The 27,835-nt window shown below is 45.1% G+C and overlaps 1 protein-coding gene and 1 long non-coding RNA gene across 14 annotated transcripts in view; one reads left to right on the top strand and one right to left on the bottom strand.

The window, feature by feature from the left end:
* The window catches only part of TTI1 (TELO2 interacting protein 1), a 50,864-nt gene that overhangs the window by 19,139 nt on the left and 3,890 nt on the right, over nt 1-27,835 (top strand). For 8 of the 10 annotated variants that reach the window (XM_002806765.6, XM_078371623.1, XM_054255333.2 and 5 more), the window contains 6 exons: nt 980-3,322; nt 8,363-8,560; nt 11,978-12,126; nt 15,664-15,804; nt 17,770-17,974; nt 18,264-18,351. In XM_002806765.6, coding sequence (XP_002806811.4) covers nt 1,018-3,322; nt 8,363-8,560; nt 11,978-12,126; nt 15,664-15,804; nt 17,770-17,974; nt 18,264-18,351 — 3,086 coding nt within the window. In that variant the 5' untranslated portion in view covers nt 980-1,017. The remainder of the gene's footprint in view (nt 1-979; nt 3,323-8,362; nt 8,561-11,977; nt 12,127-15,663; nt 15,805-17,769; nt 17,975-18,263; nt 18,352-27,835) is intronic. The other 2 variants (XM_035298579.3, XM_078371624.1) reach the window with 1 other exon arrangement.
* LOC118153598 (uncharacterized) lies at nt 978-26,959 on the bottom strand. Of its 4 annotated transcripts, none has more exons than XR_013535157.1 (5): nt 26,885-26,959; nt 22,086-22,616; nt 16,539-16,675; nt 15,166-15,468; nt 978-8,597 (listed from the first exon to the last, which is right to left on the bottom strand). It is a non-coding gene; the product is annotated as an uncharacterized LOC118153598 (long non-coding RNA). The 4 variants fall into 4 exon arrangements; XR_013535159.1 differs by lacking the exon at nt 978-8,597 and adding an exon at nt 24,689-24,856; XR_013535156.1 differs by lacking the exon at nt 978-8,597 and having other exon boundaries at nt 22,086-22,162; nt 22,410-22,616.

Genomic DNA, 27,835 nt, shown 5'->3' with positions numbered 1-27,835 from the left:
CTGCTTCCCCAAAGGGAGTATTTGAGACTTTTATTTCTCTCTTGAAGCCCTCTGTTTATCCTCCTCCTTGTTCACTGTCAGCCCACGACTGAATTTCTCTTCACAAAAAAAAAAGACTCTCGGATGTTGAGTTGCTCTTTGCTTTCCTATAAACCTGTCTCCTTTGCCTGCTTGCCTGCCTGCTGTCCATCTTTCCATCCTGCTGACCTCTGTCTTCTGTGTGTTCTGTGATAGTGTGTCCTCTCAGTTTTCTCTCTGAGCACCCCGTTTCGCTTTGTGTTGCTTTCAGTCTCACCCAGTTCTGATCCTTCTCCCATATTACAGGCTCCTGTGGGATCTTTTCAGTGCATAAAGTCGATCCTATCACCCCCTGCTTTAAACCTCTCAGTGACAAGAACAGGCCAAACGAGTCTGTAGTGATGTAAGTCAGAAGAGTGGTTACCTCCAGGCAGGCGGAATAGGAATCGATTCCACAAGGACATGAGGGAGCCTTCTAGGTTGCTGGAATTATTCTGTGTCTTACTTTGGGTAGTGGTTACATTGTTCTATACATACACAAAAATTCCCTGGACTGTATATTAAGATAGAGCATTTCACTGTATGTATACCTCAATTTAAAAAGATGAAACCTTCATGTTAAAATCCAAACTCCTAAAAATAGTCCACAGATTCCTATTCATTCTTTCCTCGTGTCTTGCCTCAAGCATAATCCTGTGAGACCCATCCTGCCTTCCTCAGGGTCTGACTTCCGTACTCAGGACTCTAAGCATAGGCCTGTCCTAATCCTGAAGAGGGTTTCTTATAACTGTACATTTACTTCCCTCCATAGACGGGGGGCCCAGTTTCTTTGTACCCCCTAGTGCCTTGTACAGTAGCTGTTACGTAGATCCCTGTAACTGTGTGTTGAATGAACGAATGCAAGTTCACTTCATGCTTCCTTAGAACTTGACATTTTTACTGAACAATTTCCTTCCTCCAGCCTGCAGGATGTTTCCTCATTGAGGGGAAGGCTGCTGCATGATGGCAGTTTTTGATACTCCTGAGGAGGCCTTTGGTGTCTTACGTCCGGTCTGTGTTCAGCTCACAAAGACCCAGACAGTGGAGAATGTGGAGCATCTGCAGACACGACTACAAGCTGTGAGTGACAGTGCCCTTCAGGAACTTCAGCAGTACATCCTCTTCCCTCTGCGATTTACCCTGAAGACCCCAGGTCCAAAAAGAGAGCGTTTGATCCAGAGTGTGGTGGAATGCCTCACGTTTGTCCTTTCTTCAACATGTGTGAAAGAACAAGAGCTTCTCCAGGAACTCTTTTCAGAACTCTCTGCTTGTCTGTATTCACCCAGCTCCCAAAAACCTGCGGCTGTGTCCGAGGAGTTGAAGTTGGCTGTGATCCAGGGACTTAGCACTTTAATGCACTCAGCTTACGGGGACATCATTCTGACTTTTTATGAACCCTCTATTCTGCCACGTTTAGGATTTGCCGTGTCTTTACTGTTAGGCCTTGCAGAACAGGAGAAATCAAAGCAAATTAAAATCGCTGCCTTAAAATGTTTACAGGTTCTACTCTTGCAGTGTGAGTGTCAGGACCATCCAAGGTCCTTGGATGAACTTGAACAAAAGCAGCTGGGGGATTTGTTTGCCTCTTTTTTACCTGGAATCTCAACCACACTGACCAGGGTTATCACGGGAGACTTTAAACAAGGTCACAGCATTGTCGTATCTTCCCTAAAGATCTTTTACAAGACAGTGAGCTTCATTATGGCTGATGAACAGCTCAAAAGAATCTCAAAGGTCCAAGCAAAATCTGCAGTTGAACACAGAGTAGCAGAGCTGATGGTTCACCGGGAAGCAGATTGGGTAAAAAACACTGGCGACAAGTTGACTATCCTTATTAAAAAGATAATTGAGTGTGTTTCTGTTCACCCACACTGGAAGGTAAGGCTGGAACTGGTAGAACTTGTGGAGGACCTCCTTCTGAAGTGCAGTCAATCATTGGTCGAATCTGCCGGACCCCTCCTGAAGGCCTTAGTGGGACTAGTCAATGATGAGAGTCCCGAAGTCCAAGCCCAGTGCAATAAAGTTCTGAGACATTTTGCAGATCAGAAAGTAGTGGTGGGCAACAAAGCCCTGGCAGACATCTTGTCAGAAAGCCTGCATTCCCTTGCCACATCTCTTCCTCGCCTAATGACCTCCCAAGATGACCAGGGCAAATTCTCTACTCTTTCCTTATTGCTTGGTTATCTGAAACTCTTAGGCCCAAAAATAAACTTTGTCCTCAACTCTGTGGCCCATCTCCAGCGCCTTTCCAAAGCACTCATCCAAGTTCTAGAGCTAGACGTGGCTGACATCAAGATTGTTGAGGAGCGGTGTTGGAACTCTGATGATCTGAATGCTTCTCCAAAGACCTCAGCCACCCAGCCATGGAACCACATCCAGAGGAGATATTTCCGCTTCTTCACTGATGAGAGGATCTTCATGCTCTTGAGGCAGGTTTGTCAGCTACTTGGTTATTATGGGAACCTTTATTTGCTTGTGGATCACTTTATGGAACTTTACCGTCAGTCTGTGGTTTACCGGAAGCAAGCTGCCATGATTCTTAATGAACTGGTTACGGGGGCTGCTGGGCTGGAGGTCGAGGATCTTCATGAAAAACATATTAAAACAAACCCAGAGGAACTGAGAGAGATTGTGACATCTATACTTGAAGAATACACAAGTCAAGAAAATTGGTATTTGGTTACCTGTATTGAAACTGAGGAAATGGGAGAGGAGCTGATGATGGAGCACCCAGGCCTGCAGGCCATCACGTCTGGTGAACACACCTCCCAAGTTACATCTTTTCTAGCCTTCTCAAAGCCAAGTCCCATTGTTTGCTCTATGAACAGCAACATCTGGCAAATATGCATTCAGCTGGAAGGAATTGGCCAGTTTGCATACGCACTAGGAAAAGACTTCTGTTTGCTCTTGATGTCAACCCTTTATCCAGTACTGGAGAAGGCTGGAGACCAAACCCTACTCATTAGTCAGGTGGCTACCAGCACCATGATGGACATTTGCCATGCTTGTGGCTACGACTCCCTGCAACACCTAATCAATCAAAATTCAGACTATTTAGTCAATGGGATCTCTTTAAATCTGCGTCATCTGGCTCTGCACCCTCATACCCCAAAGGTCTTGGAAGTCATGCTGCGGAATTCAGATGCTAACCTGCTTCCTTTGGTGGCAGATGTGGTTCAAGATGTCTTGGCCACTCTGGACCAATTTTACGACAAGAGAGCTGCTTCCTTTGTCAGTGTTCTGCATGCTCTGCTGGCAGCATTAGGTACATTGAGAGCCCTTTTTAATGCTAATGTGGGGGCAGGACTCAATCTCCTCGTTTGCTTAGCCTTGTTTTTTGCATTGTTTGTGGTGATGCTATGGGGGGCATTTGAATGGTTGTTTCTCCAGTCCCATATGTTATGGTGGGGTTTCTCTGTTTATCTTCTATACTTTCAGTAATCTCTATCATTTATTGAGCTCCTGCTCTATGCCAGGGATATAAACCCTGCAGACTAAATATAAATATTTCTATTTTATAAATAAGAAAAACTAAGGATCAGTGACATCCTCCTTAGCCAGGGTCACACAATTAATAAATAATAAAGTCAGGATTTATGACAGTTTTGTTTTTTCCGATATACCAAACTGCTTCTGATGATACATAGAGTTAGCAGTATCTAGGCTAATGGAGAACAGATAGAACATGAATTATTCAATCCACATATATTCTAGAACAGTACTAAGCGAAGTTTCTGTGATGATAGAAATAAGCTTTATCTGTTCTATCCAGTTTGCCACTATACACATGTGGTTCATGCATTTGAGGAACTGAATTCTGTATTTTAATAGCCACATGTAGCTGGTGACTGCGATACTGGACAGAACAGATCTAGAAACTTCCTTTTAACCTTTTGTGTGAGTTGATTTGAGTTTCTCTTCTTCCCTTTGATCCAATTGGGTGCTTGCCAGAGATGTTAGCCACTATTAGAGTGGCAAAATTTTGGACTACAATTAGAAGAAAAAGAATCTTTCAACTGAACAGTCAGTCTTTCAAGGAGAAAATAATGAACTATATACCTGGGTCCCTTTTATTTAAAGAGCATATTTCCAGTATTTCTCTCAGTACTGCTAATAGCCTCTGGGGCAGGTGGAATGGTCACTGGCCTCACTTTGTCAGTCGAAAAAGCCAAGACCATGTAAGAAGCCAAGATTCTCATGGAAGGTGACTAGGACAGGGACAGTGCACTTCCCTGCAGCTAATGCCATTTCCAGTGTTTATTCATGCATGGGCATTCACATTCAGCATAAATGTTCCTTTATTCATTTATCATCCATTCATTCATTCAAGAGTGCCTGCCATATGTCAGACACTGTGCTAAGTAATGATAGAGCAGTGAACAAGATGCATAAACTCATGGAACTTCCCTGCCACTGCAAGAGAGATGGTAAACAAGTAAACAAATCATTAGACAAGCTCACTGCAGATTCTGATAAACACCATGAAGGAAATACACTTCAGTGTAACAGGCACAGGCTTCTTTAAGTTCAGTGGTCAGGCCTCTCTGAGGAGGCAACACGAAAGCTGAGACCTGAAGGATGAGAAGGGCCCATCAACACATACAGGGCTATCACATTGTTTTTATGATTTTTAACAACATTCAGGCCAGGGACTGCGGCTCACGCCCGTAATCCATAACACTGAGTTGGGCGGATCACTTGAGCCCTCGAGTTCCAGACCAGCCTGGGCAACATAGTAAGGCCTTGTCTCTACTAAAAATTGAAAAAAATTAGTTGGGAATGGTGGTGCATGCCTGTAATTCCAGCTACTTGAGAGGCCGAAGTAGAAATATCACCTGAGCCTGGGGAGGTCAGGGGTGCGGTGCGCCATGATTGCACCATTGCACTCCAACCTGAGTAACAGATTAAGACTCTGTCTCAAAAAAAAAAATGGCCAGGCATGGTGGCTCACGCCTGTAATCCCAGCACTTTGGGAGGCTGAGGCAGGTGGATCATGAGGTCAGGAGTTTAAGACCAGCCTGGCCAAGATGGTGAAACTCCATCTGTACTAAAATTAGCGGCGTGGTGGCAGGCACCCATAATCCCAGATACTCGGGAGGCTGAGTCAGGGAACTACTTGAACCCGGAAGGCAGAGGTTGCAGTGAGCTGAGATTGCGCCACTGTACTCCAGCCTGGGTGACAGAGCAAGACTCCGTCTCCAGAAAAAAATTCAAGTGGGAAGGCCCAGAAGGAAGAAGGGGCACGGGTCCTTAGAGAATGGAAAAGAGGCCTTTGAGGAGAGTGTCGCAAGACGAAGTTGGAAAGAAGGGTAAGGACAAATCCTGGTAGGGCCATATGGACCAAGAGAGGAGGTTGGATTTTACTTTGCAGCCACTTGGAAGCCTGTGTAGTGGGTTAGTCACTGGGGAGTCAGCCATGAATAAGACCCACCTGGGCCTGCCCTCATGGAGCCCCTTATAGGACTGGCTGGCTGCTTATGCAGACTAAGATTGGCTTCCGTGGGTCAGGTATATCCCACCTGTACTGCTTTAGGGAACTATGCTATATTTCAATTTGAAATTTTTAAAAGTAGGTTAAGAAAAGCCCTGTGAAATATATCTCTCAAGAGGTATCTGAATTTGGGCCTTCAACATTGAACTGCCTTAGATTGCTGATGTCTTCGGTCATCTCTGAAGGTGGAATGTCAAAACTCCTGTGTAGCTTTGTAGTGCTTAAAAAAAACATTGAGATGGAGGGAGAGGGTCTCTCTTGCAGAAAGGAAAATTGGATGGTTAAGACTGACTGTGGGGCTTTCTTAGAACAGAAGCAGACTTAGAGCTAGCTTTACTGAAAGGTTTTGAAATGACCCAGAATATACTCGCTTTTTGAACAGTGAAGTAGTACTCAGGAGGAGTTGATATAGTCACAAATCAGAGTTGCACTTGTTGCTGTCATTTCTGTTTGTCATCAAATTATCTAACTGATGGCCACTGTTTTAAGGTGGGTGTGGAGATGTGGTCTCAGAGAACTTTTGAAAGGCCCTAGAAGAACCCAGTAAGAGTGTTAGGAAATTGAGTTACCATGAACATGGTGTTTCACATGCAGTGGCTAGAAAAGCATTTGGTGCCACAGTAAGGGCAAGAACCATCAGTTAATTTACTGCTTAGTACCAACTGCTGGTTGGCTGATTATTCATGACAAGAAAAAAAATAGGGTAGTTTTGGAAATAAGTATGTCACATACTTCAGAACTTGGAGAATGTGCAATGTCCATACACACATGGCTGCTGCATTCTCTTTATGGCTGCATAGTATTCCATCATGTGGCTGCATGTATTTAACCAGTCCTTTCTTGGTAGATGTTTTTGGTCATTTCGAGTCTTTTACCACCACAAAAAAAATGCTCCATTGAATATCTTTGTAGGTCATTTCGGGCATGTTTCAGTATACCAACAGGATGAATTTCTGGGAAAAAATGCTGGTTTAAAGGATATTCCGTTTAAATTTTTGAGAGAATATCAAATTGCTCTCCTAAGAGGTTGTACCAATTTAAACTCCATCAGCAATGTAAGAGAGTGCCAGTTTTGCCACGCCCTCAGCCACACTGTATATTACCAAGCTTTTGATCTTTGCTAATCCAATAGGAGAAAAATAGCACCTTATTATAGTTTTAATTTGCATTAAGAGTGAGGTTGAGCTTCTTTTCATGTTTAAAAGCCGTTTATGAGCAAAGACATTTTAATGTCTGGCACCCGCCTTGAATCTAGAAATAATCTTTGCAGCGTGTCTAGTCTTAGCAGTGTAAACACTGGGCCCAGGTTTTAACTAGTTGGGAACCAACCCCTTAGAGTGCGCTAAGTACTTGACAGACAACTAGGGATGCAGTTTGAAGAATGTCATAATGGCTCCCTGGATATAGAAACCTCCAGCTCGCACCTCACGCATTTGCTCTCTGATACTCCCAGTTGCCCGGCCCCGTCATCTCCCATCTGCTGCTGCTCTGGCTCTGTGCAGATGCTCCTTGATGAAAAGGAGATTAGCAGGTGCTAAAGGTTATCACAGTCTTTTTCCTGGCTGTCTGCAAAAGGAGGGCGCTGGAGCAGAGCAGTGATTTTCAGGCGGTGGGATTTGTTGTTGTTTCATTCTTTTAAGTATTAAGAGCCTTTTTTGAAATGAAGCCTTTGGGGAATCCTGATACACAAAAATGTTTGCAATTAGAGCTGAGTTGGTTGAAGGAATAGAGACCCTGGAACCCATGCCCATAGCCTGCCATCTCTTGGTGCCCTCCCTGTTGTGATCCATGAGGCATTTCTGTGAAGCCCTAAGGCTCCTCAAGGCACTGTTTGAAAACCACTGGACCCAGTGATGTTTGAAGTTTATTCTGTGGTGACTTATCAGAGGTGTTTGAGCATCACCGAATAGGGAAGACTTTGGAGAGAAAATGGCCAGCTTTCTGAAGCAGCTTACATCAGAAACACAATATGAGACCGTCGGTCCTCAAGGCTCTGTAAAGCCTGTATGCTGCTAATGAGCAGTATATTCCGTACTCAGAATTTCGTCACCTGGTTGTGTTTGCTGGTCTTGTGTATTTTTTATTTTGCATATACTTTGAGCACCCAATATCTTTGTAGGTCATTTTGGACATGCCTCAGCATATCAATAGGATGAATGCCTGGAAAAAAATGCTGGCTTAAAGAGTTTATGTTTAAATTTTTGAGAGTATCAAATTGCTCTCCTATAAGCCTTTGTGGAACCCTGACATACGAAAATGATTGCAGTTAGAACTGAGTTGGTTGAAGGAAGAGAGATCCTGGAACTACACTGCGCACACTGGATTTCCATTGGTGACCGATGGAACATAAAGTCTAATGGGAGATTCAGACACTGAATAGTACACACAAATAGATACACAAAACAAATATATAATCACATATTGTGATGAGCCGATATAAAGGGAAAGAGCAGAGTGCTCTGTAAGACATCATGTAAGTGGCCTAAGTTAAATAGGGGAGTCAAGGGAGGGCCTTCCTTATTGGGCAAGTTCTGTGTGTACTGAGATATGAAAAGTGACTTGGAGTTAACCAGATGTGAAGGACTCCAGACAGAGAGAACAGCAGATGCAAGAGTTCCAAAACAGGGAAATGCTTGCTGCACTGGGGGAACAGGAAAATGGGCTAATGGGCAACTGGGAGGCCGGAGAGCCAGGTAGGGACTGAATCTTGTTGGGGCTGTGCAGGCCAGGGCAAAGAGCTTATTCTGTGTATAAAGAAAGTACTAATGCCTGTCGTGAATAGCCAAGGTGATCGTTGTAACACTTTACTTACAGCCCAGTGGTTCCCAGACACAGGTAATCTCAGGCACCTCCACGAGCAAAGTTTAGGAGAGGAGGGAAGTCATTTGAACCAAAGACCAGCAACTCTCGAGAATAGCACCACAGCTGAAGACATCGAACAGTTTTTGCTGAACTACCTCAAAGAGAAGGATGTGGCAGATGGAAACGTCTCGGATTTTGATAATGAAGAAGGTAATTTGTTTAATTTGGCTTAGCTGTTTTTTTCTTTCTGAAACAGATTATTATAAAAATGGTGAAACATCGTTAGAGAGTGGAAATAAGAAAAGTCACTCATAATCTCACCAGACTAACATAGCTGTTCTCCTGTTTTGTGTCACCTTTTTCCCTTCTTTTCTGTTGCAAACCTGTTTTTACGTGGTTGCAGCTGTGTACCCTTTTTGTCTTTAGCTATAAGCAACTATCCTTGTTGCTGTTGAGTTTTGATAATTAATGTTTTAATAGCTGTTACTAAGTATCCATTCCCCTGTAGGACATTTAGGTTGCTTCTGGCTTAATAATAACTCTAATAAACAGGCTGCAGTGTATGATTCTGTGCATGTGACCTTTTCTCTCTCTTTTCTTTTTTTTTCATATTTCTTTAAATTCCCAGAAGTAGGATTTCTGGGTCAAGGATATGAACATAATTTAATGCTTGCAAAATTGCCTTTCAAAAAGGTTGTGTCAATTTGTACTTTTCCTTCAGAGTAGCACGATGAATACTGGTTTTACCACAGCCTTACCAACACAGGCTATTTCCAGCTTTACACCTTCCTAAATTAATAGGTGAGAAATGGTTCTTGTTACTCTACCTTGCATTTCTTTGATTGCCAGCAAGGTTGAATGTCTTTCTATAAGCTTCTTTCCTAACAGGTTTTTTCCTTCTGCCCATTGTCTGTTCACATGCTTTGTCCTTTTGTTTATTGGTGGGAGGAGATTTCAGTATTTTTCTTACCAATTTATATGATAAAGAAGAAGGGAGTTCAGGCTAGTTGAAGCTCTGGCCTGTTGTTTTATTCACAAGCTCAATCTGGAGCTTCAGGTCATGGAAAGATTAATAAATTATTAGAATCTCTTCTGCAAATATAAAATGCCAAGTCATAATGAGCTTGGTGGTCTCCGAACCATCCTAAATCGAACTGAGTCCCAAATTAGTTTGTTAGGTTGGAATAAAACAGATTTCTTTTTCTTTTCTTTTCCATTTTTTTTGTTCCACCCACCCCCTCCAACCCCCCGCCTGGCATCCTTTTGGTGATCTCCATTGTGAGACTCTGGTGAACTGAAGCCAGTACTTCCAGCAGTATAACAGGAAGTAGCGCTCGATGCAACTCACTACAACAAATTCCTTCTAAATAGCAGAGAAGCAGCGGAGGACCCAAATAACGATTTATGCAGAGTTGAGTCCCCAAGGACAGAGTTTTCTGATCAGAAATCTATCAGGCTTTTTCTTCTCAGATGTGTTTCTTGAGCCAACCCAATGCTTTTCGTGAACTGCACCCTTTCACCCAAACCTGGAAATGCTGACTCAGGGGAGGCATTCTGATCCCTCATAATCCAGATTTGCCATTCTTGTTTAAAATTTGAGCACTGTCAGTGAAACCATTCCTTCATGATTCAAATCTTCTGGTGCTAGCTGATGCTCACTTACAGCAGACAATGAATCTAATTCTTCTTCCAATAACGGCAAAATCCACGTCCCTCAACTAACATTCTGCAATAGGTGAATTTCAACAAATTCCTCTCTGGGGGAAAAAAAAACCCAGGCCTATCATCCTTATGCTTATCATTCATCAAGTACACACCACACACTTGGCATTCTAAGGAATGTTTGCCTCAATTCTGGCTTGACATGAGTGTTTTGTTTTAAGCACATAAAAGCACCGGGTATATCTGAGGTCCCTTTCTCCAAGAAATCCAAGCGTTCTACAAATGCATTTTCATTCATCTTTTCAGCATATGTTAGAGACAGGTGCAGCCTTCACTGTAAGAGTCTATCTTTCCAGCAGAGGAAACTGAAATGGGAAAAAGTTAAGGGAGCAGTGCTCTGCTCAGTGGAAATGAGCACAGCTGGTAATGGGGGTCGGATATGAGGCTAGGAGCTGTAAGAAGATCAGGAAAATTTTTCAGGATAGGGATGTTGGCCTGTGTTTCATGCAGTTCTCAAATCTTGTGGTGATGTTTCTGTTGACAAACTTATCTATCTCATGCAACGCAGCACTCTAAGCAGTGAGAATAATGGCTCATTTAATGCTCTTGATAGCATATGAGGTATACATGCTGTATCCCCTTTTTTTCCCAATGAGAGAATATAGGATGAAAGAAGTTGCTAATAGGTTGTAGAGGCAAGACTTGATCCAACCTCCTGTAACCAAACTCCATGCCCTATGAACTACACCAAGCTGCCCTTGTTACCTCACCTACGAAGATAAGTAAGGCTTGATTTTAGCCATCAGAAGTTCTTAATCAAAGGATGAACCAAGAGGAGAGGAAAAAGTGAAGGGCAGAGCAGAGGCCAGTCATGGAACTGCCCAGCCTCAAGACTCCACACGAGAACTGTGCTTTTTTTTTTTTTTCTTTTGGGATGGAGTTTTGCTCTTGTTGCCCTGGCGGGAGTGCAGTGGCACAATCTCAGCCCATTGCAACTTCCGCCTCCTGGGTTCAAGCAATTCTCTCACCTCAGCCTCCCAAGTAGCTGAGATTACAGGTGCCCACCACTATACCTGGCTAATTTGTGTATTTAAGTAGAGACAGGGTTTCACGATGTTGGTCAGGCTGGTCTCGAACTCCTGACCTCAGGTGATCCACCCACCTCAGCCTCCCAAATATCTTGTTTTTATCTTAAATATTCGTTAATGGAAATTTAGAAAAGACCAAAGGCATAGGGAAAAAATTTAAGTCGTTATCTCATTACCCTGTCACTTTTAATATTTTGCTGTTCTTCCTCCTATGCAAAAACTTATGTATGTAGCAGTGTTCATGCTGCATATGCAATTTTGTATTATGCTTTTTGTCTTTTTAAGACAATATTAAAAGAAATTAAGACAGTATTAAAAGAAATAAGCATTTCTTTTGTCATGAAAACCCGTGCTAAGCCTGATGTACTGGCTCACAACTGTAATCCCAGCACTTTGAAAGGCCACAGTAGGAGAATTGCTTAAGCCCAGGAATTGGAAACCAGCCTGGGCAACATAGCGAGACACCCGTCTCTACAAAAATTTTAAAAATTAGCTGGACATGGTGACATGCACCTGTAGTCTTAGCCACTCGGGAGACTGAAGTGGGAAGATCACTTGAGCCCATAAGTTTGAGGTTATAGTGAGCCATGTTCACACCACTGCATTTCAGCAGACAAGGGGACAGAGCAAGACCCTGTCTCTAAAAAAACTAAAAAATAAAGCCATGCTAAAAACAAATTTTAGGGACCTCATAAAATGCCATTACATGGCTATACCATGGTTTCTGTAACCACTCCCTCTTGAATGGAGGTGTCTCAGTCCATTTGTGCTGCTGTAGCAAAATACCTAAGACTGGGTAATTTATAAAGAACAGAAATTTAGGTATCTCTGTTTTATTACTCATACAACACTGTCCCCAGTTGTGCTCTTTTTCCAGAGGAACAGCCAGTCCCTCCCAAAGTGGAGGAGAATGACACCCATCCAGATGTGGAGCCACCACTGCCGTTGCAGATCCAAATGGCCATGGACGTGATGGAACGCTGCATCCACTTGTTGTCAGATAAAAATCTGCAAATCCGCCTGAAGGTCAGTGTGCAGCCCCTTCTCTGCGGTCCTGGAGCAGCAGGACTAAGGTGTGGCCTGGTTGGCAGTGGCTACATGGATGAGCACATCGCTTCTCTTATCTCCTGGGCCATGTGTCATGGCCAGGAGAAGGCATCAAAAGGAATTTATCTGTGGAGTGCCAGGTTTACATCTTTCTGTGTCTGCTCAGATGCCAAAGAGAGCTGAGTCTCCTACATTAAAAAACGCAAGTCTTGGTGATTCAGAGAATCTCCAAGAAAAGGAAAGCCTTGTGCTTTGGAAAGGATGTTATTTTCTCAGCTATGTAGGATGCAGGCTTTAATACTTTAAAGATGTCATTCTTTCAAGCCTGACACCAGCCCTTATGTCTTTCTCTGTTTTCATCCTAGGGAAAAACTGAACACTTTCTAATATATCCTGGCTTGCTGGCAGTTTGTCAAACAGCACCCCCATCAGCAGGGGCTGAAAGTATACAGTAGTGACTGCAATAACAGGACAGTGGAGTGGGGTAGAAGTGGAGGTCAGGGCTTTCAGAATCACCCCAGAGAAGCCCTTACACCCAAAGGGAAACAGCATTCCTCCCCACCCCCGAGCAGGAGCGAGAAACACAGCTGCCTTAGTGACTCACTGCTAGTGATGAGAGTGCATTGCCTTGCCCAGGGGTGCTGGGCTAGGAAACCCTGATCCGCAGGTTATCTCAGATCTCAGGGTCTGTGTTTAGTGTTCCCAAGACAGCTCTTAGCAGTCATCTGTTGTTCCATTCAGCGAGCACTTTTTACATGCAAGGCTTTAATGTCGCTGCCTGGTTGATATATTCAGCATACTCCTGTATATCCTTCAAGACCTTCCCTTTTTTAGAGGATTTGTAGCAGCTATATACATACCATAGTTCTTAAGAACCTCAGTGTTGGAGTCAGACCTACATACCTGAGTCAATCCAAATCCTGATTCTGCCTATTAGCCATGTGATCGTGAGTAAGTTAATTCACTATTTTGAGCCTCAGCATCTTCATCTGTAAAATGAAGATGATGGTAGCTACCTCACAGGGTTGTTGCTTATAAATATAAAACAGCATGAAAGAAGACACACTCATTCATTTACTAAATGCTTATCGAGGACTACTTTAGGTCTGCCAGGGGTATGTAGAGAGAATGATGCAGACACCATCCCCATCTTCACGGAACTTCCTGTCTGTTGTGGGGAGAGGTGATACACAGATTCACACAGACATATTGGAGAAAGGCTGTCAAGGTAATAGCAGGTTCTATTTGATAGAAAATAGTAATTCACCCATGCAGCAGATATGTGTTGGAAACCTACTCAGTGCAAAACCCTGCTAAGACAGAGCTTACTTTCGGGTTTAGACTAGGTCATTGGGGAAGGCCTCTCTCTGAGGTGGTAACATTTCTCAAGGCTGGGAAGGAGGCATCTATGCAAAGGGGCAAAGGCAAGAACATTCCAGGGAGAGGAGAAATGTGCATCTTTGAGTCAAAATGAAATATAATGTAACTTGTCCCATTAGTGACAGAGCTGAAATTCCAAACCTGTCAGTGATACCAAAGCCATTTCCACCCTGCTCTCTACCATGCAGCTGAGCTTTCTCTTAGTCCCTTGCCTAACTATTAACCCCTCAATGGCAGGGCCTCTTCTGTTCCAGTCTTAGTGTGGGCCAACACATAGTAGGCACCCAGGAGGGTTTACTGCTTTGTGCTGGCCAGCTTCCCTCTGTCTTGCTAATGAGTGGCCATCTAACCTGGAGGGAAGCCTGCACTGGCCGTCTGCATGGGAGGGAAGCCTGTGCTGGCCATCACACTGACTGCTGCCTGTGACACTGATGTAGGCCGTCTCTTCAGTGAGTTTGAGATGTAACAGATCAGGAAACAAGGAAAGTAAAATAGCAGTTTACATGGAGGGTAGCCCAAACCTTTCTTGTGAGGTTAGCCTGCACCTCAGCTGCTTGCTTGGCCTCTCCGTGTAGTGGTAATAGAACTCCATCTTGGCCGGGCGCGGTGGCTCAAGCTTGTAATCCCAGCACTTTGGGAGGCTGAGGCGGGTGGACCACGAGGTCAGGAGATCGAGACCATCCTGGTCAACATAGTGAAACCCGTCTCTACTAAAAATATATGTATAAAAAAATTAGCTGGGCACGGTGGCACGTGCCTGTAATCCCAGCTACTCAGGAGGCTGAGGCAGGAGAATTGCCTGAACCCAGGAGGCAGAGGTTGCGGTGAGCCGAGATCGCGCCATTGCACTCCAGCCTGGGTAACAAGCGAAACTCCGTCTCAAAAAAAAAAAAAAAAAAAGAACTCCATCTCTCCTAGCCACTCAACTTTCTCATCCCATATGGCTCCTGTCTCATTCAGTGGCACCTGCATCCCTTCAGTTGCTACACCTGAACCGAAGCAGCCTTTTTTTTTTTCTTTTTTTTTTTTTTGAGAAGAAGTCTCACTTTGTTGCCCAAGCTGCAGTGCAGTGGCTCAATCTCAGCTCACTGCAGCCTCCACCTCCCTGGTTGAAGAGATTCTCCTGCCTCAGCCTCCTGTGTAGCTGGGACTACAGGCATGCACCACCATGCCCAGCTAATTTTTTTGCAAACATATGTTGGCCAGGTTGATCTCAACCTCCTGACCTCATGACTCGCCCTCCCTCAGCCACCTAAAGTGCTGGAACTACAGGCGTGAGCCACCACACCCTGCCCAGCAGCTCTTTTAAAACACTGTCTTCCCCTGCCCAGCATCCAGTCCTTTAGCAGATTAAGCCACATCATCTCCGAAACAGAGCTCCAGTCCTTTCACTTCTCTGCCTCTGCCGCCATCACGTGGCCACATCACTTTGCTCCTCTCATGTGCATCCTAAAGGGCCTCTTTGTTTCTCTATCCCCCTTCAAGTCTCTTCTCCACTCAGCAGCAGAATGACCTTTCTAAAACATGAATTGTGTCATGTCACTTTCCTGCTTAAAACACTTTGATGGCTCCCCACTGCACTTAGTACAAAATAAAAAAATTCCTAACAAACCCCTTTGTAGTTGGGCACCGTTTTACCTCTTCTCTGTAAGGCTCCACGCCACCCTTCTTTCACTTCCTCTGAAAGCTCCGTTCCACCTCTGAGTCTTCCTCTTCACGGGTTCCAGTTGCATGAATCTTCACAGAACTAACTCCTGCTTATCCTTTGTGTCTTCTTTTAGAAGCTACTTCCCCAGAAAAGCCTTCCCAGCAGTCTGTAGTTTAGATCCTTCCCTTCGTTTTTTTGCATTTCACCTTTGACTTTCCTCCTTGTCACAATTGCTAATCATCTCTTTATTTGGATGTTATCTAATTAAGGTTTTTCCCCAGTGACCATGAACCCTGCGAAAGCAAGAAAACATGTATTTTGTCCCTGTCTGTCCCCTCTGTACCTACCTAGTGCTTGGCATGTAGTCAGCACTCAGAAAACAATTACCAATTAATACGTTTCTAAACGTTATTCTTTGAAAATGGCGACTTGATCCCAGGTATCTGGTTTCAAGCCTATGCCATCTGCTGAAATCATGTCTCTTTCAGGTCTTGGATGTGCTGGATCTGTGTGTGGTTGTGTTGCACTCCCACAAGAACCAGCTGCTTCCCTTGGCTCATCGGGCCTGGCCCTCACTCGTGCACCGACTCACCCGGGACGCCCCCCTGGCAGTGCTCAGAGCCTTCAAGGTACTGTACCGGCACCTGCCACGGTCTGTCGTGAGGGTAGAGTTAGTAGGCACAGAACTCACTGGGGCCTTTTGGATTGTTGCAGTTTACATGGAGGGTAGCCCAAACCTTCACAGTATGTCACATGCTGTGAAGGAAGTATAGAAACATAAGAAAAGCACACAGAGAAAAGTAACAGTCATTGTCCTTTTGAATTTGAAACAGAGTGAACTAGTAGATGAAAAGGGCAGGCAGTAAGCTCAGCACTCCTCCACACAGGAGCTCACCTCCTTACAACCACCTTGCAAGGTAGGTATATTGTCTTTACTTTTTACAGAGGAAGAAAGAAGCTCAGAGAAGTTAAGGAATTTTCTCTTGATCGAATGGCTAGTAATTGATAGGAACCCAGAGCAGTGAGTTCAAACCATGGTCTTTGCACTGCACAGGAATCAAGGTGAAGGGGCCAAGGTTCTGGCAGTGGGCATCCTCTGCCCAGATGAGTGATGCTGGCAAAACTCAGGACCACCCATTTTCATGTTGGGCTTAGGAATACCTAGCCCACCTTTCTCGTAGTGTTGTCAGGGATAAAATGGGACTATTTGGTGGAATGCTTTGAAAAGCCAGCAGCCCTATGTATATATAAGATATTATTCTCCCTGACTTCGTTTGGCTTACATTAGCATGCATATTTTAGCTTATTTATTTATATCTTCTTGTTCTAAAAAGCCCTTAAGGCAACCTATGGAGATACATACCACAGCAAGCTATGTTAGAAGATGGTGCGCAAGAGGAGGCAGAGGGAAAGATGTGTAGGGACACAAAATGAAGCTGGTAATGCACCGAATACACTTGGCCAAAGTAGTTTGGTCTTCTCTAACTTCTTCAGCATATACTAGATAAATATATAAAAATAAAACATATTTATGTTAAAATATAAAACACTGTTAATGTTTTTTCCCAAAACCAAATGCACATAATGACACCTGTGCAGGTGTATGTATGTGTGCCAAAGAAGGAGGGAGGTTAGGGGAGAGGGAGGGAGGTATTGCTAAATCTCATCCAGATGTACTGATGAAAATTAATAGGCTGTCTGAAATAACAGCAGTGCAGAAAAATGAAAAAAATATAAAGATGTGTGCGCAGTAACTGAGGCTGCTTTTCCCACGTGCAGACACGATGATGACACTGAGGCCTACAGAAGCTGTGCCATTCCGCTGAGGGACCTGAAATGAGAGCCTTGTTCTCTGCAAAACCAGCAAATACTCTGTGCTGGTTATGCCTCGCTTACCAATTTTTTAAAGAAATTCTTTTTATCCTGTATACTCAGTCTTGTGCAGCGGGGCAAAACGTTTCAATATGTTCTGCTAGAGAAAGTTTAAAACGAGACATGCAAAGAAACTATCTGTTGTGAAAGACAGAATGAGGGTGATGTGCATAACAGATTGTACAGCCAAACAGAAGGAACACTGGGTCGGCTGCCCCTGCAGGGACCCTGCCTTGGTTCAGCCCACGGACCTCGGCCCAGTCACTGACCGCCTGATGCCTGCGTGTGGCAGCAGCTGGGCTGTGGTGTTTGTGATTTGCTCAGCTAGCTAGAGTTAAAAGCACACATATTTTCTCAAGGGATGTTAGGAAGATTCAAGCAATGATCTATGTGAACTGCTTTAAGCTCTTCTTTTTTTTTTTTTTAACAAAAAGGGGAGGGAAATCAAGATATTAATCATATTATTCATCCAACCCAAGAACCCTTTGAATTATTCTCCGTGTAATCTGTATTTATGGCTAGAAGCAGCCATGCCTTAGGAGCAGAGACCTCCAAATTCATAACTGTCAAAATCACAAACCACGGGCAAGGAATTAACAGCAGTAATTCTATTTTTTTCTTTCCCAGGCAGAGACCTAGATGAAATCAAATTACCAAGCATTCTTTAGCTCTCTTGCTGCCTCGGCAATGTTCACTCACCAGGTTGGGGGCTGTTTCTGCAGGTTTTACGTACCCTGGGAAGCAAGTGTGGCGACTTTCTACGCAGCCGGTTCTGCAAAGACGTCCTGCCAAAGCTGGCTGGCTCCCTAGTCACCCAGGCCCCCATCAGTGCCAGGGCTGGACCAGTTTACTCACACACGCTGGCCTTCAAGTTGCAGCTGGCTGTCTTACAAGGCCTGGGCCCCCTCTGTGAGAGACTGGACCTAGGTGGGTACCAGGCAGTTCCACCTGGACACACACACTCAGTATCTGTCTCACCCTTGCCATCATGCCCTCTGCTCAGTCATGCCCCGCCCCCTCCCCTCCGTGCACCTCCTTTAGTCTTACTTTGGCCTCATTGGTCCGTTTATCTTGATGTGTGCTTTGACTGGCGGGATGGAGTAGAGAGCCCTGGGCATCTTGCCTAGCCATTGCAGTTTCCCCAGACACAGCTGGTCACTGCTTGTCCCAAATGAAGTCTGAGGGCCGATGCTTGTTTTGTTTTTCTTTTCTGCAGGTGAGGGTGACCTGAATAAAGTGGCTGATGCCTGCTTGATTTACCTCAGCGCCAAACAGCCCGTGAAATTACAAGAGGCTGCCAGGAGGTACGTCTGCCTGATCACCCGCATCCCTTTACGTTTGTTCTAAATTACAGATGATTTGCTAATGGCAAGCAGAGTTGAGGCATCTCTGCTCTTTTCTCTCTCTCTCCCTGCCAGGTTAAGATCATTTCTTTAACTGTGCCAACACTAGAGATGGTATTTTTACTAGATGTGTTTCTCTTTGCCAGTAACCTTTTCCTCTGCTGCAAAGTCAGCAACAATTCCAGAGGGTCAAGAAGTAGAAAGACGATGTGCTAGAGAGGACGCTGCTTTGAGGGGAATCTGCTGCTAGGCCTGGAGACCAGGTGCCTGGTGCTTCTTCACTCCTGGGCTCCTTAAAAAGCAAAGCAAAAGCACTGGGTTCCTGATGTGGCATACGTCGACTCCATGGCAGGTCTTAGATGGGCATCAGTGCCATGAATCTTCACAAGTTCTGTGCAAAATTGTTTGTGTGCAGGCAGGTGCACATATGCCTTTTTCCAGATAGATGACCATTTATCCTGTTCTAATAGGAATCTGTGACCCGGAGAACATGAAGAGCTGCCAGACTAATGGCTTAAAGGGCCTTTTCTGATTCTGAAACTAGGTGATTCTAATTTCCAAGAGTTTGACCATACTTATTTGAGAATAGCTATACCACCTCTTCGAGAAGAAGCTATTTCTGGTTACTTTAGTCCTAAGAGCCGAAACTGAGCACGACAGCATTCCCCGGACATGATACCCAAAATCCCCTCTGCCCCTCTTCTCCCAGCTTTCTTTCCAACTGGGAGCAGCCTGCATCCGGGAACTGCCATCCCAGGATGTCTGCTGCTGAGGCAAAAGCTGGGCTTGGCACTGTGTGTTGTTCTGGCCCTGCAGCTCCTCCAGCCTCACCAGCTTCATGCCTGGAGCAGAATCCCCACTTCTTCCTAGCTTCTAGAGGCACATCCCTGATCCTCTTCAGTGGAGTGAGAGTTCGGAGTCAACTCATTCCCTGAGGGGCCAAAGGGCTGCTCTGACTGCAATGAGGAGAGCCAGCTTGCCCCCTTATAAACCTTGCACTCCCTGGGACTGACGGGAATATCTTCTTGCTTGAATTGATTTATTGTCCTTTGCAATTATTTGCTCTTGATTTCCCATTTCCTTTTTCTTCCTGTCCCTTTCCCGTCACATTCCTTAGTCCCAGAATCAGTCATAGTTTCGTGAGCATAGGGTTGCATCCTAACCAGCTTCTCATCCTCAGGCATTTTTATTCCTTACAGAATCAACTTGGGGTGAAAATAGTCCTCCCTGGGTGGTGCCTCTGAAGCTGACTGTGCTGTGATTTAAAGTGCAACTCAAGAACATAATGAATTTATCTTGAAGTAAATTATTTTAGATGCCTGTTACAGCCAAGAGTTACAAAGGTCTGATTTTCACATTCCCCGTTCCATTCTACTTTTCCTACACCCACCCCATCCCATCCTTCAAGTTTAGAACCATCAAATAAGCTAATATTCTCAATTCATTATCTTTTCATTTCTAATTCTCTTTTTTGCCGCTGAAAGCAATTAAACCCGGAATTAGACCTTGCTGAATCTTGAGCTGGTATTCAGGGAGCCTCAGGTGAGGAACACGCAGCCTGACCACTTGACTGCAGCCTCCTTTGTTTGCTCCAGCACATTCCATTCAGGGGTTGTCAGATGGCGTCCCTCCTGACAGGCAGGGAGGGGGAGGAAGAGCTAGGTGGATTGCTTCACACACAGCACCTGCAAACTTATCTTGAAGGCAAGGGAAGGGGGGTTGGCTGGGGATGTGGGGGGAATCAGTGTTGTCCTTGATCAAGAGCTGATTTGGCATCTTGATTCAGAAATTAATAACTCTCTAAGTGGGAAAAGCCTGAGACAGTAGGAAACCTGGTCAGGTCTCTCTGTGAGCCTCATTACTGCATGGTAAGAGTAGGGGTGGGTGGGCCACTTAGTATGGAAAAGTCATACCTACTGGTAAGGAGGAACAAAGTCCCTTGCATGAGGCAGTTTCCCCATCTCAGCACAAGGCCCTGCAGTCCATCCCATTGTTCATTCTTAATTCTTCTCTTTCCTTCACACCCCACATCCGTGACAAAAAGTAAAGCCTGTCTACCTCACTTGGAAAATTGCTCTCAAAATGACTTCTCTCAAAACAACACCTCCAAGCCACTAGGCAAGGCCACCATCATCTCCCACCAGAACAATGAGAGCTCACCACCGGTCCCACTTCCACTCCTGCCCCCTCTGGGTATTCTCCATACCACAGTCAGAGTGACACACTTACACACGCTTACCCTCATGGGAGAAGAAAAAGCTGTGTTCTGTGCAGGAGCCCAAGCGGGAGCCTTGGCTTAGTTTTCAGAAGAGCCAGAGAGGACCAGAGATAGTAGTTTCTGACCCTGGGCAGATGACCAGCTTGCATTAAAAGTGGCTCTTCTGTCTGCCAGAGAGCTGATGAGGGAACCTCTCAGGGCAGGAGGCTGCTCCAGGGCCTCCTGCGTTCTGGAAAGATATGGCTGTGCATCTGCCCTATAGGGCAGCAGGGTCTATGGGCCCCTCTGTTGGGTGTGCTTGGGACCTCTGAGGGGGCACCTTCATCGAGTTGGGGTGGAGGCAGACTTGGCAGCTCCATGTGAGTTCCTCTTTATGTACATCACACTTGGGTTTTTCCTTGCTCCCCTTTGCTTTTCCTGGCTCCGAAGAATGACCAAACTTGTGTTTGCTTTTTTAATTTGTCATATTAAATATAGCCTTTGTGGCAGGCTTTTACATCCAGGCTGTAAACTCTAGAAATGGAAATTGATCAGGGGGTGGTTGATATAACCGAGGTTGTAAATGCTAAGAACGGAGATGCCATTCCAGTTTAATGCTTTTATCTAGTGAATGTGCCTTGTATGGAGGGGGCATAAATCTTCCAACGGGGGGGGGGGCATGGAGGAGGGGCAGCGGAAGGTGGGGGCAGGGTGTGACCTTGCTGTGTGTTACCACCAGGTGTCACTGTTACCTGGCAATGCAAAAAAAAAAAAAAAATGCTAGCTCCCCCAAAGTCCCTCTAGTTAAGTAACTTCAGTGGGTAACAAATATGCAAATCATATTTGGGGTATGGGAAGAAGGCTTAGCATACCAGGAGCTAAAAATAAGGCAGTGTCCCGGAGGGTAGGCATTGGATTACAGACAACAGGTCAGATCAGCCACACCCCTGTCTCAGCCAACTGCAGAGGTGAACTTGCTGATTGGAATTCTCAGCCTCCAAGATTCTCCCAGCATGTCCTGGGCCTTCACAATTCTTTGTCTTTTTGGCCGTGGAGCTTTTCCCTCCTGTACATGAAAGGAATTTGAAACTAGAGCGTACACCCCAAATTTCTGTTTTTCCTTCAAGTCAGTACATGTACTTAGCCTGGTTTAACTCCATTAAAACCAGACTCCTTGGGCCAATCTTAACAGACTCTGAGACTCCCTGGCTTTTGCAGTGAGGTTTTATATCATTCAGTGAGCCTTTTACCGTGGGCTAAAAGGAAACAAAACTAGACAATACCTATTTTTGAAAAGATGAAGTCAGGCTGGGTGCTGTGGCTCATAATCCCAGCACTTTGAGAAGCTGAGGTGGAAGTATCGCTTGGGCCCAGGAGCTCCAGACCAACCTGGGCAATATGGTGAAAACCTGTCTCTACCGAAAATACAAAATTATCTGGACATGGTAGTGTGCACCTGTTGTCCTAGCTACTTGGGAAGCTGAGGCAGGAGTATCACCTGAGCCTGGGAAGGTCGAGGCTATAGTGAGCCATGATCACGCCACTGCACTCCAGCCTGGATGACAGAGTGAGACCCTGTTTTTAAAAAAAAAAAAAAAGATGAAGTAATTGCCCAACAAGTCTGACAATAGAGAACAAAGCTTGGCCTCCACCCCAGCCCTACCTCCACCTGCTAACCCCAGAGCCCAGATAGGGATGCAGGGTGCCCGCAGGTGGTGACCAGCTGGTGTACCTTCTGGCCACACAAGTCCTGGATGCTGTCATTGCAGCAGCCCCTGGTGCAGTGCTGAGGAGGTTGCCATTCCAGCTCCCTCTGCCTTACCATTGTGTGTGAGGACAAAGCACAGCAGTCTTGGTTTGGACAAACTGAGGTTCAGATTTACTGGCCATGGGACCTTGAGCAAATGATTTAGTGTCATTTCATTTTCTTCCTCTGTAAACTAGGGGTGATGAAAACCCCATTCTCATAGGGTCCTTGTGGATGAATCACATTCGTATGTTCAGGGAGTCTCCAGGTAGTGTTCTAGGACTGGAATTAGAGGAAACAAGATGGGGGCCTCTGCCCTCTGCTTTTGTTCTGAAGGCATATTTACATCTGTGTACATACCTATGTGGGGTACATTGTATGTAAATTTACCAAATATGTGATATATGATGTATGTGTTACACATACACATAGACACTTGGGCACAGAATTTCTTGTTGGAAGCCTGCTTCATCTTTACTAAAATCTGAATTGGGGTTTTCACCTCAAAAGGATCTTTTCATGTTAATTGTGCCACCACGGTTTGCAGAAGTCACAACCAGGTTTGAAGGTCCATTTACTGACTGACTTCCCTGCTCTCTTTCTAGCAGTAGGATCCCAGCCCATCAAAGAACCAGCTGGTGCCTTGAAACCCTGGACGAACACAGACTGGCACAGGCTTATTCATTTCATCCCCGTCAGAGTCCCACCTCCTCTCTTTACCCACACATGAGCCTATTCTATTTGAACGGATGAGGAGCCACAGAGGTGATCTATTAGTTCAGCTGAGCTTGAAATTAGTAGCGCATCCCCTTAAATGGTATGGGCAGTTTGGCTGAGCCTGGACTGCAAAGCTGTTCCCCCTTGGATTGCACCCGGCATGGAAATGAGGGCACGCCTAATATTTTTTCCTTTTGACACTTGATTAATAGTTGACAAATCCAAACCCAAGTAGTTAGCTTTCCTATTATCCATCTTTTGACAGGCATTGCTGCTTTTCTTTTTGAGTCCCATTGTTCTAAAAATACACACAGATCTGAAGCTCTTCACTGCATATATAGACTTGATTTCACGGTGTCAAAGATAAGAGACATCTGCCAGGCAGATTACAAACCAAGTGGGTTGCTGGTTTCAGAACTGAAGGCAGGGACCTCTGGCTACTTAAATTCGATGCTGCCAATTCTGTCCCTACTTTCTTGGTGTTGCCGTATCACTGATAACCGGCCAGGGTCAACCGTCTTACCACCCAGTAGTAAGACCAAGCATGGGGTGTGTGTGCACAGCGTGTGCCGTGCCAGGCTGGGAGCAGAATGCTCTCAACAGATTGAGCCTGTTTGCAGCACCGCCTGCACAAAGTGGCTTTCAGTTGTCAGAGGTCATGGTCAACCACAGGGTAGTTATTTCCTCACTCTGCAGGCTCTGTCATCCCTCTCAAACACCTCAGAGGCGCGGAAGTAAATGTCTCAGTATCGAGTAAAGTAGCCAGGTGATCTCTATTGTCTTATTTATATGCGTATTTTAAGATTTTTATTGGGTCTCTTCTGATGAGCCAAGTACTGTGTTGAGAGTTAAAGATTTTCAAAGGTAACTGCCAAGGCCTCACATTGTTGTTCAATAGCAAGATAACCTTGGACAAATTAATTCACTTCTCAAAGTCTCTGTTTTCTCATCTATAAGACCAAAATAAGCATATATATTATTTTGCTTATTTTACCTAATACAATGACGACAAGGAACCAATAAAGTCAGGTAGCACAAAGTACCACCACAGAGTAAAAGTCACTATGTAGTAGTAGTTAATTATTATTTAAATTTCTTCTTATTCCCAAAATGACTTGGAACATCTTATAAATTGTTTGCAACAAAGAAAAAAAGGAAGTGAAGAAATTTTTTAAACAGAAAAATAACAGCAGAACCAAGATGAAACCAAGCTGAGGTTAATACAGACAATATGGTGAAGCTCTGCATCCTTGCTAGGGAGGAGCACCAGAGCGACTCTGTGCTTCCTGACCGACAGCAAAGAGGCAAATGGCACAGGAAGTACCCGAAGAAGAGTTTTTAAAAAAAGAAGGAAAGAAAGCTTTTTGGAAAGAAGCATGGCTTTCCTTATTACTGAACCTGAGGAAAATGTCTCCATGGGTCATCTTAGAAGAACACTGGGTACTGTCGTGACTAATATCCTCAATGTCCTTGCAGTAAATACAGAAGTACATTTCCTAGAGCTGCTTCTGAAGGCATCCGTGAGTGGAGGCTGCTGGCTTAGTGCCAAAGCACGGGTTACAGGAAAACACTTCAGGCAGGAGGGGGCAAGATAGGGAGGCTGCTATGAAGATGTCTTTATTTTCAAGGGTACATACCTTCCAGGGAGGGGCCGGAAACACTAAATGTGGCCTGAGAGTGCAGCCAGCTGGAGAAAAGGTCCGAGTCAGCCCTCACTGTGCTCAGCATAGAAGACCACTTTGATATCTGTGCCCAACAGCACCGTCATGGGATCTAGGCTTGCAGGGTTCCTGGAGGCAGGAGAGCTGGCCAGATGGAAAGGGCTGCTTTTAAATCTTGCCCCAGTGGGATTTAAACCCTCCTAGGTTCTGGCTTATTTTTGAATTGTCTGTAACAGATTGGGCCTCTCAGTGCCATATCCTTTTAAATATGCACAAAGCGATGGAGTCATTCCTCCACATTTCTGATACTTTATCTTGTGGCACTTCAGGGGTGTGGTGAGCATCATTTGCTTCTACTAGTGTTTATGCTTTTTAATCCTGCCCTTGCTGCATTTGAATATTTTTAATATTTAAATGTGTGAGTATGCATGTTGGCATTAGATCGATAGATGAATGGTTTTGAACAGGTAAATATAGTTAAGTCTGACGAGCATGTATAGCTGCAAAGGTAATTGGTAGTATTTATTTGGAGAGTAAATCGTCGCTTCAAGTCATAATCCTCCATTTCCAACATTTAGAAACAAAAAACGACCTCCGTGCAGAGGAATATAGCTAAATTGAATAGCAAGAAAGGACAGGCTTGAAATACTGGTTAACCAATGAACCGAGACCCATTAGAGTAAATTACCAAGTATAGAAACATAGCCCATTGCTTGCTGGCGAGGACGCATCGACACCCTGAGCATCCATTTGTTTAAAAGGAAATACAGAGCCTCATTTGCAGCATCAGCATGCACAGAGTGATGGGAGAAGAGATGGCCAGAGAAAAGGAGAGTGTGGAGGCTGTGCTGCCAGAGAGGGAACAATGGGAAAGCCAAAATAACATAATGGGTATGCCTGCTTTTCCACAAGTGAGCTTACTTTCCCATTGCATTTAGTCATGCCCACATAGAGAGAGCCTGTATCATGTTCCTAAGGAAAGATTTCTGAGTAACTTCTTAGAAGCCCCAAATAAATAAGCAAACAAACAGATCACAAAGCCACATGTTCTTTACCACTGGCATTTACCCTGACGGCTCATGAGAGCATTTTATAAATCCAGAAAGAGACAGAGAACAGCAGATCCCTCAAGCAAGTAATTGACAGAGGAAGAATAGCCTGTCACCCAGGAGAGCTGGAAGCCCTGCATTTCAGTTACAGTTTATTTAGCTTCATGGGCCTTCATTGGCTCATGGTTTTCTAGAGCTCCCTTTGAGCAGATGTTGTCTAGACAGATATGGTGAGAACATACTCTGTAATATTTGCTTCTGCAGCAGAGCAGAGGGGTTTCTTTTTGGTTTTGCCATATTGGGAGGCTGGGAGTGGGTGACGATCCAGTGCCCATGATTGAAAACTGTCAGCCGGACGCAGTGTCTCACACCTGTGATCCTAGCACTTTGGGAGGCCGAGTTGGGTGGATCACCTGAGGTCAGGAGTTTGAGACCAGCCTGGCCAACATGGTGAAACCCCATCTCCACTAAAAATACAAAATTTAGCTGGCCGTGGTGGCGCATGCCTATAATCCCAGCTACTAGCAGGGCTGAGGCAGGAGGATCACTTGAACCTGGGAGGTGGAGATTGCAGTGAGCTGAGATCGTGCCACTGCACTCCAGCCTGGGCAACAGAGCGAGACTCTGTCACAAAAAAAAAAAAAAAAAAAAGAAAAGACAAACTCATGTTCTGTTGGAGCTACTAGGGATCTTAGAACTGATCTGATCCACCCACTCTTTACAGAGAAGCAACTTGCCGTCCCCCTTCTCAGGAAGCCATGCCTGGTGCCACCCTGCACCTTACTTCCAGGATGGCCCTTGCCACATTGTGCCATGGGCTTCTGTGACCCCTTCGTCTACCCCAGCAGACAGGGAGCCCTGAGGACAGAGCCTTTTTTGTCCCTCTGTCTTTGTGCCTCAAGTACCTTGATTAGTGCCTGGGCAGGACCAGAGTCTAGTAAATGTTTGATGAACTAGAGAGGTAAGACTCAAACCCAGCTGACCAGATTCCAGGAGCACGTTTCCTCCCTCCCCATTCCCACCTCCTCGCCTCCAGCTTGCTCACTAGGAGCACCCCAATATTGATCATGGAGGAACAAGCAGCTTCTGCTGGTTTGGCATCTGGAGTTCATTAGGTACTTACTGATGGCTGTCAGTTGTGGATAGGGCTGAAGTGCAGGCAAATGGCTGCCTGCATGGAGTGAAATTCAATAAAACCGCATTTTAAGTGAAAAATCAGTATAAACACCAGGCTTCTTTACCATGGAAACAGGTTGCTTAGAAACTGCCTAACAGCGAGTTCTAAATTTTTTAAAGTCAAGTTATCATTTAAGCTACACAGCCCTACAGGTTATTGAGAGATAATCACTCGCCTCAGGACACTCAGAGGCATGCGGCACAGCTGAGTGCCTCCCAATACTCTGGGGACCAGATAATCTCTTGATAACTGTGCTCCCTGGAGCCACTGATTTGGGCCTGGGGGAAGGAGAAAGAAATTTTTGTTCAGGAGTTAAATGGTGTACATATATTTTTTAAAAAGTATTTCTCTTTGGGTTTGAAAAAAGATGGAACTGGCCATTTGGTGTGTTCAACAGCCATCCCTGCGCATCACAAGATGTATTGGGAACATTTTCCAGGCAGTTACCCCAGTCACTTCAAAGCAGAGGTCCTGTCTTTGTCTTCTGGCTTTGGCTTATGCAAAAGGAGTTTTCAGTGACTTCGGCTTTCAGCCCTTCACTATCTAGAGGTCCCTCTTCCCAGCTAAGGCTGGGCAGGAACTGGCCCCAGGACAAAGTGGCACCAGAGTTTGGAACAAAGCCTGGTGCTGAGCACTCAAATCAGACCTCCTGGGCCTCAGGCTCAGCTCCCAGGGGCTTAAAGCCAACAAGGGTGTGGGTTCAGAATTTGCGGGTGTTTAGAGTTCAGCAGGCCGCGTGCCTCTCAGGGAGCAAGAGCACAGCTATGCCTGCCAGCCATCTGGTTGCATGGCACAGCATTTGCTCCCCACCTCGGGCATGCGGAGAACAGAGTATATTGCATTCGTTTCTTCCTGAAAATGATAGGCGAAATTAGAGCCCCACTGGCTGAGAATTGG

Source organism: Callithrix jacchus, chromosome 5 (assembly GCF_049354715.1).
Source record: "Callithrix jacchus isolate 240 chromosome 5, calJac240_pri, whole genome shotgun sequence".
Lineage (NCBI taxonomy): Eukaryota > Metazoa > Chordata > Mammalia > Primates > Cebidae > Callithrix > Callithrix jacchus.
This window is presented reverse-complemented; position numbering and strand designations above follow the sequence as displayed.